This window comes from Pseudophryne corroboree, chromosome 1, assembly GCF_028390025.1.
Source record: "Pseudophryne corroboree isolate aPseCor3 chromosome 1, aPseCor3.hap2, whole genome shotgun sequence".
NCBI classification, from domain to species: domain Eukaryota; kingdom Metazoa; phylum Chordata; class Amphibia; order Anura; family Myobatrachidae; genus Pseudophryne; species Pseudophryne corroboree.
In genome coordinates, this window is record NC_086444.1 from 132,121,516 (window position 1) to 132,140,237 (window position 18,722).

The window sequence follows — 18,722 nt, forward strand, 5'->3', positions numbered from 1 at the left end:
ATATATATATATCCAGTAAATAGGAGCACTCACCAGTCTTCATGATATTCTTATCTTTATTAGCAGCAAGGTATCAAACAGGGGGTGTAACCGACGTTTCGGTCCCGGATGGAACCTTTGTCAAGATCATATAGCTTAGTAAATGGTCCCCTTATAAACCCTCAAGTGACCCTCCCCCTAATTAACCAATTACAATATATCCAGTAATCATATCCAAAAACAGACAAGTGAATTACACACAGACAACACATAAACGAATACAACATAGAAATAAAAACTTTAGATCCATATATACCGATTAGATCATGAGTCCACTGTTAATCGCTGATCTCAGCGGTGCACAAGCGGCGTGCGTTCCACTGCGCGCCTCACTTCCGGTGTCTGGAACGCAAGTTCCGGACACGTGACCGGAAGTGCACGGTCTCGTCACTAAAATCCTGTGTCTGTTACCAGCCCTCTGTAGTCCGGTCTCCATGGAGATCTGACATCATATGGACAACAAGTTTAGCTGAAGTAATATCCTAGAAATATTTGCTGGTACAGTACAGGTTATCAAAAATCTCAAAACTAATAGACAAAGACAGTGGACTCATATCCATACGGATGGATCACGGTAGGTCAACAGCACATGAACTAGAACATGGTCTTAAATTCTGTTATTCCCAAAATACTATTATGAATAGATAATCAAGAATATACTATAGTAAAAAGAATGGGCATCAACACAGACCGTCCACTTATGGAAGCAAAGAAAAAGAAAAAAATGAAAAAAATATTTGTAAATGAAAAAATAAAGATAAAGATAAAATATAAAAAAATCTAAACAGTAGCCTAAAGTGCATATAGTTCATTCCAAGAAGACACCATATTGGATGCTCTCATTCAGGCCCCTGGGGCGTATAGTGTCCAGTCGATAGATCCATGATGCCTCACGTTGGAGCAATAATTTTGCTCTATCCCCACCTCTTTTTAGAGGAGCTATCCGATCTATTATCATACATTTCAATGAAGCCAAGGTGTGTTTTGCCTCAAAAAAGTGCCTAGCAACAGGCTTATCTGAGTGTCCAACATTCAATGCTGTTCTGATGGATAAACGATGGTTCGCCATCCTCTCACGGAATGGACAAACCGTTTTGCCACGTACATCAGGGAGCAAGGACACGTAAGTGTGTAGATAATAAAATCAGAGGTACAACTCACTCGCTGGCTGATCTTAATCTTCTGTCCAGTATGTGGATGGTGGAAATATTCACCAGAGGTCATGCTTCTGCAAGTCGTGCAATTCACGCATCGGTAACATCCCTTCTTTTGTAGCGATAGCCAAGAATCAGATTCTGATCTTAATGGTCTATCCGGCTGCATAAGAATGTCCTTTAAGTTTCGCCCCCGTCTGAAGCTGATCAAAGGCTTAGCTGGTAAGTGCTTGCAGAGGACTGGATCACTTTTAACCACCGGCTAGAGATTTTTAACTGCTCGTCGAACAACAGGACCTGCAGTGTCGAACGTTGTCGTGACCACTAAATGATTCTGTGGCCTGCATTGTTTCTTCACATTTCCTGATGAAAAGATCTTTAAAGCTTTATGTAAGCAGTTATCAATAGTCTGTTGACTATAACCCCTAGAGGAAAATCTCAACTTCATCTCCTCAAGTTGTTTACTTGCTGTGTCGGGTACTGAGTTGTTACGGAGTACCCGCAGGAACTGTGAAATCGGCATATTCTGTTTAAGCGAGCCTGGGTGGTGGCTTCCAAAATGTAGTAAAGTGTTGCGATCTGTGGACTTCCTGAACAGTCTGTGTCCATACCCTGTCTCTGTGGCATAGACGGTTACGTCAAGAAAATTAATCTCCTCCCTACTGTATTCCATGGTAAATCTAATCGGAGAATCAAGGCAGTTTAGATACTCCAGCATCTCCTGGAGTGCCATCTCACTACCTGTCCAAATCAAGAACACGTCATCAATGAAGCGACGATAGAAGCCGATACTATCCCCAAACAGCGGGAAAACATGTGTGTTTTCATAAGCATCCATAAATATGTATATCCTGTATAATAAAAGCCGAATCTGCTCCTCACCTCTGTTATGTGCGCTGCCGGACACTAGCGGCTGCCACATGAACCAAATGATTGTATGTTTCTTATGTACAGTATATTTTTGTAGGGTGTAGAATGACTTTTCTCTTATCATTTTTTGACCCCAGTTTGCTACAATTTGTAAGTATATTTTATTGCCAGATCTATTATATGTCATCTGCTGGTCGTTCATCCTGAGTGTATGAGATGCAGGTTTCAGTGAGGTTGGGAAGAACAGGATTGTATGCAAAAAATGCAGCACTTGTGTAAGAAGATGGTTATAACATATCAGTCACATTATCGTCATATAATCTTCCTCTTCCTCATGAAAGATATGCTGTATGACGTAATTGATCTAATCATTTATCTTTCAGGGCTTCCTTCATGCAGTATTTGACCGTTTGAGACAGTTTTTAGAATGCAGTAAGTATCTCTTGTACCCCTTCCCTCTGCACCAAAAATAGCAAACATGGGCCCAAATGTATTAATCTTTCACAAGTGATAAACTGGAGATGGATAGAGAGTGATGAATGACCAGCCAATCAGCTCCTAACTGCCATGTCACAGGCTGTGTTTGAAAAATGACAGTTAGGAGCTGGTTGGCTGGTACTTTATCTCTATTTATCCATATCCACTTCATCACTTTTTAAGGCTTAATACATTTGGGCCATTGTTTCGAATGTTCTTGGCATACTCGCTTACTTCAGTTTATTCTCTTAAGTAATTACTTGCTTTCTTTTATTAATACTTTATGCTGAATAAGAGCACATACTTTCATTAATCGGTCTCGCGCTCCCTCTTGCTCTCTATCTCACTCTTCTTAGGAAAGCCAAGAAATAAGTGTCTGGTGATTATCCTGCAGCAACACAGGCACTGCTCCAAAGCATACATTTCTGACAGTCTATTAGTCTACCGGCTATGTATCTAATGCAGACTAGACTCTATGGCAGTACAATAATGGAATTAAACTTTGACACTGTCAGCATGTAAGATCCGATATGGACAAATGGCAATCTAGAATAAGCATGCAAGCTATTTTAATTGTGCCTGAAGGCCATATAGAACCACAGGTTTAGGTTGGGAAAAATGAATGCATTGAATGGGCCTGTGGCTCTTCAGTTGTTGTAAAACTGCAAATCCCAACTGTTTGTAACCTTAATCCTAACCCTGGATAGATATATAATGGTGTTTTCCCTGGCACACAGATGCATCTATATAAATGTATATGGACTAGGGATCATTCAAGTAAATATAACAATTTATTAAAATTATAAAAACATAATCGCACAGTAATATTCTGCAGCAAAAACAGTTAAAAAGGGATATAGCCATTAATAAAACAATTAAAGTCAAGATGGATAAATATATGTCAGGATAAAAGCTAACAAGTACTAGCACAAACCCGTTGTGAGCCTCCTGGCACGCTGTAGTGAATCCTCTATATACAGCATGTGAATAGTTCACTCTTTAGGTGGTGTAGGGGTTAATGCCTGTGCTGCAGATGGTTAGCAAAATAATTTTTCCTTCCAACAGTTGTGCATTAGAGGGCCTGATAGTCGGGCTGCCGGTTTGTGTATTTACCGGTTTCAGTGCTGCCTCAGTTCCTTCTCCTATTTGGCTGCTTCAAAGGTGCTCCTCATTCTCCAGCCTTATGCACCCTGATCAGGTGGTCGGCATGTTGTGTTATGATGGGTACACACCTGGCCAACGGACCGGGCTATTCGCCGAACTGTGCTGGGTACACACTTGGCCCACGGATCAGCCAATCCATCAATCTATCTAATGATTGGTAAGTGCACACACTTACCAATCATGAGCCAAATGAGTCATGCCAGTCACAACTGGGCGGGCATTTGAATGTATTCGCTCAGTTGATATATCAGTCACCGGCGGTCCCTGCAGCAAGTGTGCCGACCGCCCATACACATAGGCAGATAATATAATATATCTGCAGATCAGGATTGGTTGGGGGTGAATTTTTTTTTCCCACCCCTTTTTTTGTTTTATACTAGTTTATTTTGCATTAATTTTTTATGAAAAAGTAAGCAAGTTTTAATGCTTTCTAACATGAATAATTCAGCATTATTAGGCTTTTGATGTGTTTTATTTTCCATCTTTCGATAAAAACAACTTTTTACTTCTTATTATTCTTAATACATCTGAATATGTGTAGATAGACTAAACATATTAAAACATACAAAGTGAGAAAATAAGAATAGCAAATTAATGTTAAGCATTAGTCCTACTTATTACTTTATTACAATTAAATAAATCTGAATATTAAAGATGTAGCCATGCTCAATTAGCCTGAATCTTGCCATATTTGCGGCAAGCAAGGCGCAGTGCCTAAGTACCGTGCGTCCATGTATACATGGGTGCCGTACTAGGCCACAGCTCGGTGTCCTAAGGTGCACACCCACCTTGGAGCATGTGCCCTTGAGGCCGTGATCCACGCTACATCTGTAATACAAAACGGAAAATGCAGAAGTACTTTTCAGAGAAACACACACTAGGAGGAGTTAGCACTGGGCACTAGCATTAAACATTTTGAATAACAACACTAGTTTTTTTTAGTGTAATAGGCTTTTTTTAAGAAGTCACATCACCGCGCCTGTAGGTGATTTAAACAAACCCTGCTGCAGATATATCAGCCATTTGCTGTGCTGCACAGGCGATGCAATATGTCTGTGAACAACATCGTTCACAGACATATCAGGGGTGTACACCCACTGGCGGGCTCACAATATATCTGATATATATCGGTCTGTATGTACCCAGCTTTAGACGCACTGCTCCTGGTTCCAGGTGTTAGGGTCCTGCAAGTAGCCTGTGCAAGGACTGACACTGTTTGTAGGTTTTCAGGATTAATCCTAACCGCACTCTGGATCTTATTCAGAGATTGACGCTGATCGCTGCATATGCAGCAAGATATGTGCCCATCTCCTCACATGCTCGAGACCACCCAGCATGTATGGCGCTGTCTCATGATGCATCCGCACTTACATTGCAGACCCTTCAAAGTAAGGTTGACCCTTGGCAGCGCAGTCTGGCTGCGCTGTCAGGCGGTCCGACGCCATTTTTTTAATCGGAGCGGCTTTTTGTAACGTCACGCAGCTGCCCCATAAGCGTACCTGACCCGCCTCCGCTCGGCCTGCATCACAGCATTGCCACCCGCAATCGCCCACCACTGTCCATCACAGTGCAGCCACATCCTTCAGCAATACGGCTGGAATGTGTAAGGTTGCAGTGTGCGACCGGCCAAGTCTGAATAAGGCCCTCTAACTCTAACTGCAGCTTAACCATGTTCTTACTCTAAAATCAAATGTCAACATTAAAGCCATGTTGACATTTTATATCTTGTGTTATCTTGTGTTAATATATTGTACGCTTTAATGCATTTTGTAACACAACACAAAAAAGTTATCTGCTTAAAACTTCCCTGGGCCCTTTGTGGGAATTTCCTACCAGTTAAGACTGATTTTTACTTATTTATCCAGTTTATTGACAAAATGTAGATGTGTCACTACAAAATGTTCTGATCAGTAAGTGAGGGGTCTATGTACTAAGCCTTGGATGGAGATAAAGTGGACGGAAATAAAGTCTCAGCCAGTCAGCTCCTATGCTACAGTCTGCTTTTGAAAAATGACAGGAGCTGATTGGTTGATACTTTATTTCTGTCCACTTTATCTCCATGCAAAGCTTAGTAAATAGACCTCTTTAATGAGAAAGCCAGGACTCAGATTAGTAATGGGTGGTTTGTGATCTATCAGTACAATGCTCATTTACGTCTTTCCTATAATTTTTGTGTTTTTATTATGTAGACTGAAGAAACAACATATTAGCTCTAACTTCAGCATGAAGATTTTTTATTTGCATTACTTGGCTTTTTGTGTTCTAGGTAGAGGTATTGGAGCTGAACATGTATGCAGGGAGAGGATGGAAAAGATTATCATATTATTTACTAAAGTGGTAAGACGTCAGCAAATTCAGTTGAAGATATTTTCGTTTATTCACCTCAATGATATCACTTGATCTCTCGCTGAGTTAAGATTGATCCGTATCTGTTTAATTCATGCTGTCTTGTCAATTTGCTAATTCCTTCTTTCTGATCTTTCTGCAAGTCCATTTAAGTGAAGTACAAATGAGAGCCTTTACAGCTGGCACCTGCGCTTTGCTTTCAGAAATATATTTTTATCATTCAATTGAAAATAAAATGGCCCACGGTTTGTAGAGGTGGGGGAAGGTGCAGGCACTTCTAGAAATACCTTTTCGTTTGATGTGGCTGCATTCATGGTCTGTGCTTCATCTCAATTGCTCTGGAAATATAATAGTCTGCAGTATGGAGTGGGAGAGGTACAATTACCACTAGCAATTCCCTTTTTTCTGTTGTCACATAATTCACACTTCAGCTCTCCCTCTTCTCAGCTTTTCATGTGAAGTTTCCTGCTATGTGTGGCATGGGCTGTTCTGTGGTCTTGTTGCAGATACAGCATGGGGAAGTGGGAGGATGTCTCTTAAATGTGATTTCTGCTGCGGGGTACACTGGGCTCCACAAGGAATGGACAATGGGGTGTAGAGTAGGATATTGATCCGAAGCACCAACAGGCTCAAAAGCTTTGACCTTCTTCCCAAGATGCATAGTGCCGCCTCCTATATCACCCCGCCTCCGTGCACAGGAGCTCAGTTTGTAGTTGGTGCTTGCAGTGCAAGCATGTGACAGGAAGAGCTGCTCACAGCAGCTCTAGAAAAAGCTTTTTCTGAGTTAAAAAGAAGACTACAAGGGCTGCAGCAGAGGCACAGATTGTGCTGGATGTCAGTAGACATTGCCTGCTGCAGCTCCATCTCTCCCCCAGCGGCGCTGTACACTCCCGAGCCCTGGTTGCCGGGTACCTACAGCGGAGGCTCTGGTTTTCTTCACGTTAGACACACATGGCTGTGACTCTCCAGGATCGCGTGGCCGCGCTTCAGGAGGTGGTAAGTGGGTCCCGGTTGTGGGACTCGGTCTTTATCGCGATCCGGCGCGGTCAGTGGGAGGCGGGCCACGCGCGCTGGCGGTGGACACTGTGGATACAGGCGATCCCACTAGATCACCAGGGCATGGGCGCAGGTCAGGTTTTCTCTCTAAACCAATTCTTATATCGCCCACAGTACCCGGTGGTTTTGCGAGGGGATAAGGCTTAGACCTGAAGCCCCTCCCCCAGAGCGCCATTTCTAGCAAGTGTTCCCGCCCTGGAGCTGCATATCTGTCTTTTCCTCACTCCCTGTCAGTGTCTGCGGCGCCATTATACCTCAGCTCACTGTTCCTGGTTCCTTCCTCCTATGTAAAGCCGTCTGGTTGTCAGCGCTGTGACGTTACATGAGATTTAAGTATTCTACCTGCCTTTTAGACAGTGATAGTTAAGAAAGAGTGCACTTAGTCAGGGTTTCCTAGTACAATTACCCTGTGATATACATCCAGTTCTTACTGTGTACTGTTATATCTATTGTTATATAGCTGTGTAAGCTAGTCCAGTGCAGTATTATTGTCAGTAATAACCTCTGCATTGTACAAACTGTGACTTTCTGTGTGTGCATTTGATAGCTGAGTGGTGTCCATTTTGTGTCTTTCACTCAACCTGCTATCCCTATATTCCATAACCTGAGGGGGCTTGGTGCGTCAGGTGTTATCTAATATAGGATTTTCACAAAGATATTCTATATTACGTATTTCTCTAACGTCCTAGTGGATGCTGGGGACTCCGTTAGGACCATGGGGAATAGACGGGCTCCGCAGGAGACTGGGCACTCTAACAAAAGATTTAGTACTATCTGGTGTGCACTGGCTCCTCCCTCTATGCCCCTCCTCCAGACCTCAGTTAGAATCTGTGCCCGGCCAGAGCTGGGTGCTTTTAGTGAGCTCTCCTGAGCTTGCTAATAAGAAAGTATTTTAGTTAGGTTTTTTATTTTCAGAGAGATCTGCTGGCAACAGACTCTCTGCTACGAGGGACTGAGGGGAGAGAAGCAAACCTACTAACTGCGGCTAGGTTGCGCTTCTTAGGCTACTGGACACCATTAGCTCCAGAGGGTTCGAACACAGGATCTTAACCTTGGTCGTCCGTTCCCGGAGCCGCGCCGCCGTCCCCCTCGCAGAGCCAGAAGTCAGAAGCCGGCAGAAGCAAGAAGACATTGAAATCGGCGGCAGAAGACTCCTGTCTTCACATGAGGTAGCGCACAGCACTGCAGCTGTGCGCCATTGCGCCCACACTACCCACACACTCCGGTCACTGTAGGGTGCAGGGCGCAGGGGGGGCGCCCTGGGCAGCAATTAGGATACCTCTTGGCAAAAAGACACATATATACAGCTGGGCACTGTATATATGTACGAGCCCCCGCCATTTTATTTACACAGACACGGGACAGAAGCCCGCCGCTGAGGGGGCGGGGCCTTCTTCCTCAGCACTAACCAGCGCCATTTTCTCTCCACAGCTCCGCTGAGAGGAAGCTCCCCAGGCTCTCCCCTGCAGTATCAAGGTAGAGAAAGGGTAAAAAGAGAGGGGGGGCACATAAATTTAGGCGCAAATTATCATAAACAGCAGCTACTGGGTAAACACTAAGTTACTGTGTAATCCCTGGGTTATATAGCGCTGGGGTGTGTGCTGGCATACTCTCTCTCTGTCTCCCCAAAAAGCCTTGTGGGGTCCTGTCCTCAATTAGAGCATTCCCTGTGTGTGTGCGGTGTGTCGGTACGTTGTGTCGCCATGTTTGACGAGGACGGTTACTTGGAGGCAGAACAAGTGCAAGTGAATGTGGTGTCGCGGCCGACGGCGCCGACACCTGATTGGATGGATATGTGGAAGGTGTTAAATGATAACGTAAGCTCCTTGCAAAAAAGGTTGGATAATCAGTCAGGGTCTCAACCCATGTCTGATTCTACAGCTCAGAGGCCGTCAGGGTCTCAAAAGCGCCCACTATCCCAGTTGGTTGACACAGATGTCGACACGGATTCTGACTCCAGTGTCGATGACGATGATGCAAAGTTGCAGCCTAAAATGACTAAAGCCATCCGATACATGATTATGGCAATGAAGGATGTATTGCACATATCGGAGGAAAACCCTGTCCCTGACAAGAGGGTTTATATGTTTGGGGAGAAAAAGCAAGAAGTGACTTTTCCCCCTTCACATGAATTAAATGAGTTATGTGAAAAAGCGTGGGATTCCCCTGATAGGAAAGTACTGATTTCCAAAAGATTACTTATGGCGTATCCTTTCCCGCCAACGGATAGGTTACGCTGGGAATCCTCCCCTAGGGTAGACAAAGCGTTGACACGCTTATCTAAGAAGGTGGCCCTGCCGTCACAGGATACGGCCGCCCTAAAGGATCCTGCGGATAGGAAGCAGGAAGGTATCCTGAAGTCTGTTTATACACATTCTGGTACTCTTCTGAGGCCAGCAATTGCTTCGGCCTGGATGTGTAGTGCTGTAGCAGCATGGACAGATACTCTGTCTGAGGAGTTAGATACCCTGGACAGGGAGACTATTTTACTGACCCTAGGACATATCAAAGACGCTGTCCTATATATGCGGGATGCCCAGAGGGACATTTGCCTGCTGTGCTCTAGAATAAACGCAATGTCGATTTCTGCCAGAAGGGTACTATGGACGCGGCAATGGACAGGTGATGCCGACTCTAAAAAACACATGGAGGTGTTACCTTATAAGGGTGAGGAATTGTTTGGGGACGGTCTCTCGGACCTAGTTTCCACAGCTACGGCTGGGAAGTCAAATTTCTTGCCATATTTTCCCTCACAGCCAAAGAAGGCACTGTATTACCAAATGCAGTCCTTTCGTTCACAAAAAAGCAAGAAAGTCAGAGGTGCATCCTTTCTTGCCAGAGGCAGAAGTAGAGGAAAAAAGCTGCACCATGCAGCTAGTTCCCAGGAACAAAAGTCCTCCCCGGCTTCCACTAAATCCACCGCATGACGCTGGGGCTCCACAGGCGGAGCCAGGAGCGGTGGGGGCGCGTCTCCGAAATTTCAGCCACCAGTGGGTTCGCTCACGGGTGGATCCTTGGGCTATACAAATTGTGTCTCAGGGATACAAGCTGGAATTCGAGGTGACGCCCCCTCACCGTTACCTAAAATCGGCCTTGCCAGCTTCCCCCATGGAAAGGGAGGTAGTGTTGGCAGCAATTCACAAGCTATATCTCCAGCAGGTGGTAGTGAAGGTTCCCCTCCTTCAACAGGGAAGGGGTTACTATTCCACCATGTTTGTGGTACCGAAACCGGACGGTTCGTTCAGACCCATTTTGAATTTAAAATCCCTGAATATTTATCTGAAGAAATTCAAGTTCAAGATGGAATCGCTCAGGGCGGTCATTGCAAGCCTGGAGGAAGGGGATTTTATGGTGTCTCTGGACATTAAGGATGCGTACTTGCATGTCCCCATTTATCCACCTCATCAGGAGTACCTCAGGTATGTGGTACAGGACTGTCATTACCAGTTCCAGATGTTGCCGTTTGGCCTGTCCACGGCACCGAGAATATTTACCAAGGTGATGGCGGAAATGATGGTGCTCCTTCGGAAGCAAGGGGTTACAATTATCCCATACTTGGACGATCTCCTCGTAAAGGCGAGGAGCGTAGAACACTCTCAGGAAGTGTTTCGACAGCACGGCTGGATTCTGAATATTCCAAAGTCGCAGCTGATTCCTACGACGCGTCTTCCCTTCCTGGGCATGATTCTGGACACAAACCAGAAAAAGGTTTTTCTCCCGGAGGAGAAGGCTCAGGAGCTCGTGACTCTGGTCAGAGACCTCCTAAAACCAAAACAGGTATCGGTGCATCACTGCACGCGAGTCCTGGGAAAGATGGTGGCGTCATACGAAGCCATTCCCTTCGGCGGGTTCCATGCGAGGATCTTTCAGTGGGATCTGTTGGACAAGTGGTCCGGATCGCATCTTCAGATGCATCGGCTGATCACCCTGTCCCACAGGGCCAGGGTGTCTCTTCTGTGGTGGCTGCAAAGTGCTCACCTCCTCGAGGGCCGCAGGTTCGGCATACAGGACTGGGTCCTGGTGACCAAGGATGCAAGCCTCCGAGGATGGGGGGCAGTCACTCAGGGAAGAAACTTCCAGGGGCTGTGGTCAAGTCAGGAGACTTGTCTGCACATCAATATCCTGGAACTAAGGGCCATATATAACGCCCTGAGTCAAGCGGAGCCTCTGCTTTGAAACCAACCAGTGCTGATTCAGTCAGACAGCATCACTGCAGTGGCCCATGTAAACCGCCAGGGCGGCACAAGAAGCAGGGTGGCAATGGCAGAAGCCACCAGGATTCTTCGCTGGGTGGAGAATCGCGTACTAGCACTGTCAGCAGTGTTCATTTCGGGAGTGGACAACTGGGAAGCAGACTTCCTCAGCAGGCACGACCTCCACCCGGGAGAGTGGGGACTTCATCAAGAAGTCTTCACGCAGATTGCAAGTAGGTGGGAACTGCCACAGGTGGACATGATGGCATCCCACCTCAACAAAAAGCTGCAGAGATATTGCGCCAGGTCAAGAGACCCTCAGGCGATAGCTGTGGACGTACTGGTGACACCGTGGGTGTTCCTGTCGGTCTATGTATTTCCTCCTCTTCCTCTCATACCCAAGGTGCTGAGAATCATAAGGAAAAGAGGAGTGAGAACAATACTCATTGTTCCGGATTGGCCAAGAAGGACTTGGTATCCAGATCTGCAAGAAATTCTAACAGAGGACCCGTGGCCTCTGCCTCTAGGACAGGACTTGTGCAACAGGGGCCCTGTCTGTTTCAAGACTTGCCGCGGCTGCGTTTGACGGCATGGCGGTTGAACGCCAGATTCTAGCAGAAAAAGGCATTCCGGATGAGGTAATTCCTACGCTAATAGAGGCTAGGAAGGATGTGACGGCTCAACATTATCACCGTATATATGGCGAAAATATGTGGCTTGGTGTGAGGCCAGGAATGCCCCTACGGAGGAATTCCAGCTGGTCTTTTTCCTTCACTTCCTACAGTCGGGAGTGACTTTGGGCCTTAAATTGGGTTCCATTAAGGTTCAGATTTCGGCCTTATCCATTTTCTTTCAAAAAGAACTGGCTTCTCTGCCTGAAGTTCAGACGTTTGTAAAGGGAGTGCTGCATATTCAGCCCCCTTTTGTGCCTCCAGTGGCACCTTGGAATTTTAATGTGGTGTTGAGTTTCCTGAAATCACACTGGTTTGAACCACTCAAAACGGTGGAGGTAAAATATCTCACGTGGAAGGTGGTCATGCTATTAGCCTTGGCTTCGGCTAGGTTTGTGTCAGAATTGGCGGCTTTGTCACATAAAAGCCCTTATCTGGTTTTCCATGCGGATAGAACAGAATTGCGGACCCGCCCACAATTTCTGCCGAAAGTGGTTTCATCCTTTCATATAAACCAACCTATTGTGGTGCCTGTGGCTACTACTGACTTGGAGGATTCCGAGCCACTGGATGTAGTCGGGGCTTTGAAGGTTTATGTAGCCAGAACGGCTAAGGTCAGGAAAACAGAATCTTTGTTTATACTGTATGCTTCCAAAAAGCTTGGGGCGCCTGCTTCAAAGCAAACTATTGCTCGCTGGATCTGTAACACAATTCAGCAGGCTCATTCTGCGGATGGGTTGCCGCTGCCTAAATCAGTTAAGGCCCATTCCACAAGGAAGGTGGGCTCTTCTTGGGCGGCTGCCCGAGGGGTCTCGGCATTACAGCTTTGCCGAGCGGCTACTTGGTCAGGTTCAAACACCTTTAAAAGTTCTACAAGTTTGATACCCTGGCTGAGGAGGACCTTGTGTTTGCTCATTCGGTGCTGCAGAGTCATCCGCACTCTCCCGCCCGTTTGAGAGCTTTGGTATAATCCCCATGGTCCTTACGGAGTCCCCAGCATCCACTAGGACGTTAGAGAAAATAAGATTTTACTTACCGGTAAATCTATTTCTCGTAGTCCGTAGAGGATGCTGGGTGCCCGTCCCAAGTGCGGACTTCTTCTGCAATGCTTGTATATAGTTATTGCTTAAATAAGGGTTATGTTATAGTTGCATCAGAGTTTATCTGATGCTCTGTGATTGTTCATACTGTTAACTGGGTAAAGTTATCACAAGTTATACGGTGTGATTGGTGTGGCTGGTATGAGTCTTACCCTGGATTCCCAAAATCCTTTCCTTGTACTGTCAGCTCTTCCGGGCACAGTTTCTCTAACTGAGGTCTGGAGGAGGGACATAGAGGGAGGAGCCAGAGCACACCAGAATCTAAATTCTTTCTTAAAGCGCCCATGTCTCCTGCGGAGCCCGTCTATTCCCCATGGTCCTTACGGAGTCCCCAGCATCCACTACGGATTACGAGAAATAGATTTACCGGTAAGTAAAATCTTATTTTTTAATAACTTTATGTATTAAATGACAACACTCTTGTAATTTGAAAAGCACACTTGTATATTTGTGTAAAAATTATCATCCACAGTTTTTTTCTAATTTGCCCATATTTGTATGCAGACTCAGACATGCACACAGATATACAGTCAAAATTAGAAAAAAACGTGAGTGCTACTTATTACACAAGTATTCAATACAAGTATTACTTTTCAAATAACAAGAGTGTTATCTTTATGTTTACTGTATTACTTTTCAAATAACAAGAGTGTTATCTTTATGTTTACTGCACTTCTTCCCGGGCCTGCCCATTGCTTTAATAGGCAGCCTCGTACACCACTAATCCCACCTTCTGTGAGACTCATGATTTCACAGACTGGGTGCTCTGTTTAGTAAATGAAAAACACACCATGTCCGGTATTCTACTGTATATAAATGAATGGCTCATGCTGTCATTAACTAAGCAGTATACTCAATCCGTGAAATCATAAATCTCACGGGAGTGGGATTGGAGGTGGGGGAAGTTGCCTATTAAAGCAATGGGAAAGACCGGGGAGAAGTATATTAAACTCTTTCTCATAAAGATAACACTCTTGGAATTTGAAAAGTCAAACTTGTAAATTTGTGTAATAAGTAGCACATACAGATTTTTTTCCAAATTTGACTGTATATCTGTGTGCATGTCCGAGATTGTATACAGAGTATGACAGAACTTGTTTTGGCAAAATTAGAAAAAAACTGTGGATGGTAATTTTTACACAAATATACAAAACAAGTGTTTATTTTGTGGGAATCGAACCTTAGCTCACAGGCATCGGTGATACCACTATGCCAAGGGAGCTATGGTTGAATGTTGCTAATTTTTTTTTAATTTTTATAGTGCTTTGTGTCCCAACTCCATTGCTGATTGTAATGATTTTTTTTTCTTTTAGAGAACTATGTAGAACTCTGAACTGTGCTTTTCTTTGTGTGCGTTGGAGATGCTGAGCCAATCTGTGTCAGTGTTCAAATTTCTACTTAATGTAGAGATCATCTAAAAAAGTAGTTCTTAAACTCCAAACATTGTTTGACTTTACAATGGAGTCTTAACACATGTGCATTGGTGGTTTTCAAAAGCGACACCTGGTGGACAAACTGGATGTCATGTATTTCACCCAATGGAGACTTAATTCATTAAAAACAGTAGATTCACCAATAGGTTCACTGGCGCCTAATCTCGTGATTATTCTGATCTTTGTTCTATTATAAACATACTTAAACAGAAGAACTTAATACAGCAGGGGTGGCCGGACTTTTGGGACCTGGGATCTACTTTTTGTTCACTTACATACCGGTAATCTACCGTCATCAAATAACACCAATAATAATGCGCATATTTAAAAATAGCATTAACCCCCCTCTGTGCAACATCAAATAACCCCCCTCTGTGCAACCCCCCCCCCCCCCTTTGCAGATCCCCCCCTTTTGTAAAAAAAAAAAAACCTTTGTGAAGATACCATGCTCTGTGCAGATCCCCCCCCCCCCTTTGCAGATCGTCCCTCCCCTTGTGAAGAAACCCCCCTTTGCATAACTTACCTGACAAGTTGTCACGCTGCCTATCTTCAGTCCTCCCTTTCCCCACAGTCACGTCTCCCGCTTTCACGCTGCATGGCCTCCTGCTGGCTGCTTCTCCTTTCAGCGCCACCGCCGGCTGGATCAAACTAGATCCAACTAGCACCCAGGCTCCTCACATCGCGTGTGACGTAATGATGTCACCCTGGCACCCGCACACTGCATCCCTGGGAACTGTGAATAGAAAGAAAAAAGAGGGGATTGGTCTATGCACAGGTGTTTCCACACTGAATTAATGTGGAGAAAAAATATACGTAATATCCAGAAATTCTGAATAAGTATTATTAATATACCCTGAATATAATTTCATACTGAACATCTTGTTCTAGTAGGTATTCCACAGCGTTATAAATCTCTATATGGAGAATGTAAGAGAAAAGAGGAAAAGGAAATGGTCTCCGTTCCAATGCTCTGATTGCACTCATCGGGCATGTGCCACTTGGCAGTGAATGCCACTATAAAGTGCTGCTGCCTGAGAATATGTTGTGTATACATTTGTTCACACATTTATGTTTTGATATTTTAATGATCTCCCTAGATCTGGGATATATTTCTATGTTAAATTGTATTTAAGTTCTATAGAGAGGCATTATCCTCTTATCTATACTAACTTTCCGCACTCTCATCAGCCCCAATCTTAGGGCTTACAGCAGATGCGTGGGACATTTTTTAACCACATGCATCGGTTTTAACGGACTCTCTGCTGACGAGCAACATGGTCAAAAGCAGATCCCTACTCTGATTCATATGCATGTGCTTTTCTATACTGTCGTTATCCCTTTTACATTGACCTCCTTTAAATTTTGGATGAATTCATTATTTAATGTCTAACTAATCATCGTTGTGTGGCTATTTGATGCCATCGAATGCAGGAGATTGTACTTACCTTGACAGGCCAGGAGTTTATACCCCGAATGGTGACATTATATGTCTTTAATAAAGTTATGGTTCTTGGATATCTGGCATATATAGAAAAATATGTGTTATTTGACATCTTTATGACTATATGCATAATACTGCTAATCTGTCTTTTTGGATGGTGATAGGGTATTTAGGTATAGAAATATAACAATCCTTGGCATACCCCTGCTAGGAAATACTGCACTCTAGTCTTCCTTCCTACCCCTCCCTCCCTATCTAGGGATATACCTAAATTATTATGTGTTTTTTGACTATTGTTAATTATTTTAGGAAGATTTGAGGCGTTTTATATTCATTATATAGCCTGTACTATAGGACCTAGCCTGGTCTTTGAAAAAACTTTTTTCAATGGGTCACGTTTTCACACTGGTAATTGTCCTGGGTGTTGAATTATCTATGTAGTATACTTTTTCTATGTTTGTTTGTTTGTTTGTTTATATTTTGTGTATTTGTTAAGGTTTTATGAAAGGACCCAATAAAAGTTGAATTTTATATAAAGCTAAAGGTCTGTACACATTAGACGATGTCGCTCTGTGAGCGACGTCGTCTAATGTTTCTCCTCCCGGTCCGGCCGGTCGGGGGCCGACTGTACACACTGAGCGATATGACCGCTCATATCGCTCAGTTACATCACGCCTCCGCCAGCCCTGCATGCAGGTCGTGGACGACAGTCCAGATCCTGCATGCATGCACTGGCGACAGCAACGATCGTTGCCGACCCGCGGGACCGCGCATTGGTCGTCACTGGCGGCATACACACTTGCCGATAAAATGAGCGACGTCGCTCAGGGAGGGGGAAATTGAGCTACGTCGCTCATTTTATCGGCAAGTGTGTATGGGCCTTACGAGTGCCCCCAAACAGAAGAGTCTTCTTTCCTCTTTCTTTAACTGTGAAGAGAAGTAGCGGCGGCAGGTTCTGTTAAGTCTGTCGCGATCTACCTGCGGATGCTCCGCGAGCTACCTGTAGATCGCGATCTACCTTTTGGCCACCTCTGTAATACAGCCATTCATAGTGTAGTATGCAAAATCTGACAATAGAAAATATGCATTAGTGCATGGGTTAAGCTAATGAGCCTCATACCAGAACTGGTGGTCTACCTAATTTGTAGGCATACAACGCTTCACAGTGAGCGGGTATCGTCCCGAGTGGATGTAAGTCCTATGACTCTTCCAATAGGATGTTTTTCCATTTGGTTTGGTCTACACTGCAATTAGACAAACTAAGGTCAAAGCCAGACAACACAATCCAAGTGTCCCTGGAACATGCGGTCCGTCAAGAGGGTAGGTGACCCCCTGACAGTGGATCCTCCTGGACTTAATTCATTACAATGTGACTGAATATACTACACTGTGAAAAGGCGCAGGTAAACGTAATGCGACTCGTTTTTCGCACTACACGCCACACAAGGGATAGATGAGCATAGTTACATCTATATTTCATGATGTAAAAGACAGTGGTTTCATAGTTTATCCTGTTGTTTGTCTAGGTTGCTACTATTTTTACAGGGTGTTCTAGATGAGGGACTGAGAATTCCTTTCAGGCCAAAGTGGTTCTTAGATTTCACATTAATTACGTGAGTAACATACAATAATATGTCTCCAGAAGAAGAGTGCTCTCTTCATTCGTTGGATGTGATCAGCTGTGCTGCCACTTGATCATTTATATATTCACTAAATCCTACAGATGTCATGTTTGCATCCAAAGATTCCAATTTTGCAAAAACAGGTCTTCTTGCTGCATTAGACTTTTTCCACTGAGCATACCCACCTGTAGAGACAGCACTGGGACACCCCAATGCCTCCACTGTTTGCCAATTGGAAACATGAGAAAAGAAGAAGTTCAACATCCCACAGAAGCTTCTGGTCCTCTTCTACTCCGCGATTGTGGAGTCGTTACTGTGCGCCTCGATGCTGGTGTGGTACGGCTCTGCCAGCGCGAGGGACAGATGCAGGCTCCAAAAGGTGGTCAGAACCACAGAGAAGATCATAGGGGCCGACCTATCCTCAGTCCAGGACCTGTACCTGTCCAGAGCTAAAAAAGCGGGCAACGAAGATAGTAAAGGACCAGCTACACCCTGGCCACAGCATGTTTAACTTGCTACCTTCAGGTGGGCGTTAAAGGGCCGTCCCCGCCAGGTCCACCAGAAGCCTCAAAAGTTTCTTTCCCCAAGCGGTCCGCCTGCCGAACTCCTGAACATTGACCGACTGGACGTACATGTAACTCACTTGTGTCCCTATGGTATTCCTATCTGTATGACTTTTCTTGCTCCCCCCCGTGCTTATTTTGTTACCTACTTGGCTGTTGTATAGCAAACCAAAGACAAATTCCTAGTATACGCAAGTATACCTGGCCAATAAAGCTGATTCTGATTCTGAGAATTGTTATACTTAGGTTTAATCCTTGTCTGTGAGTTCATTGATGGATACCGGATGCCCACAACATATGCCATTTTTCTTTATTATGTTTTGTTGTTTTATGTTATAAGAGAACATTGTTATTTTCCTTCTTTTCCACTCTGCTCATCCTGTCCTGTTGGGCTGGTAAGCTAAACATCAAGTTCCTGCAAGTGTGGGTTTGAGTGGGAGCAGCTAAGGACAAGTTTCATTTTTAAGGTTCTCACTCTCCTGGATCCACATTCTATAGCCCAACATCTCCATTATTCCCCAGTTTTTAACATAAGTATAAATATTCTGTACTCTTTTTTTTTTTTTTCACTTATGCCTATAAATGTTCATGCA

At 44.5% G+C, this 18,722-nt stretch overlaps 1 protein-coding gene across 7 annotated transcripts in view; it reads left to right on the forward strand.

The window, feature by feature from the left end:
* The window catches only part of IPO11 (importin 11), a 1,123,558-nt gene that overhangs the window by 358,819 nt on the left and 746,017 nt on the right, over window positions 1–18,722 (forward strand). For all 7 annotated transcript variants that reach the window (XM_063963049.1, XM_063963036.1, XM_063963028.1 and 4 more), the window contains exons 8-9: window positions 2,447–2,495; window positions 5,971–6,041. In XM_063963049.1, the coding sequence (XP_063819119.1) occupies window positions 2,447–2,495; window positions 5,971–6,041 (120 nt within the window). The remainder of the gene's footprint in view (window positions 1–2,446; window positions 2,496–5,970; window positions 6,042–18,722) is intronic.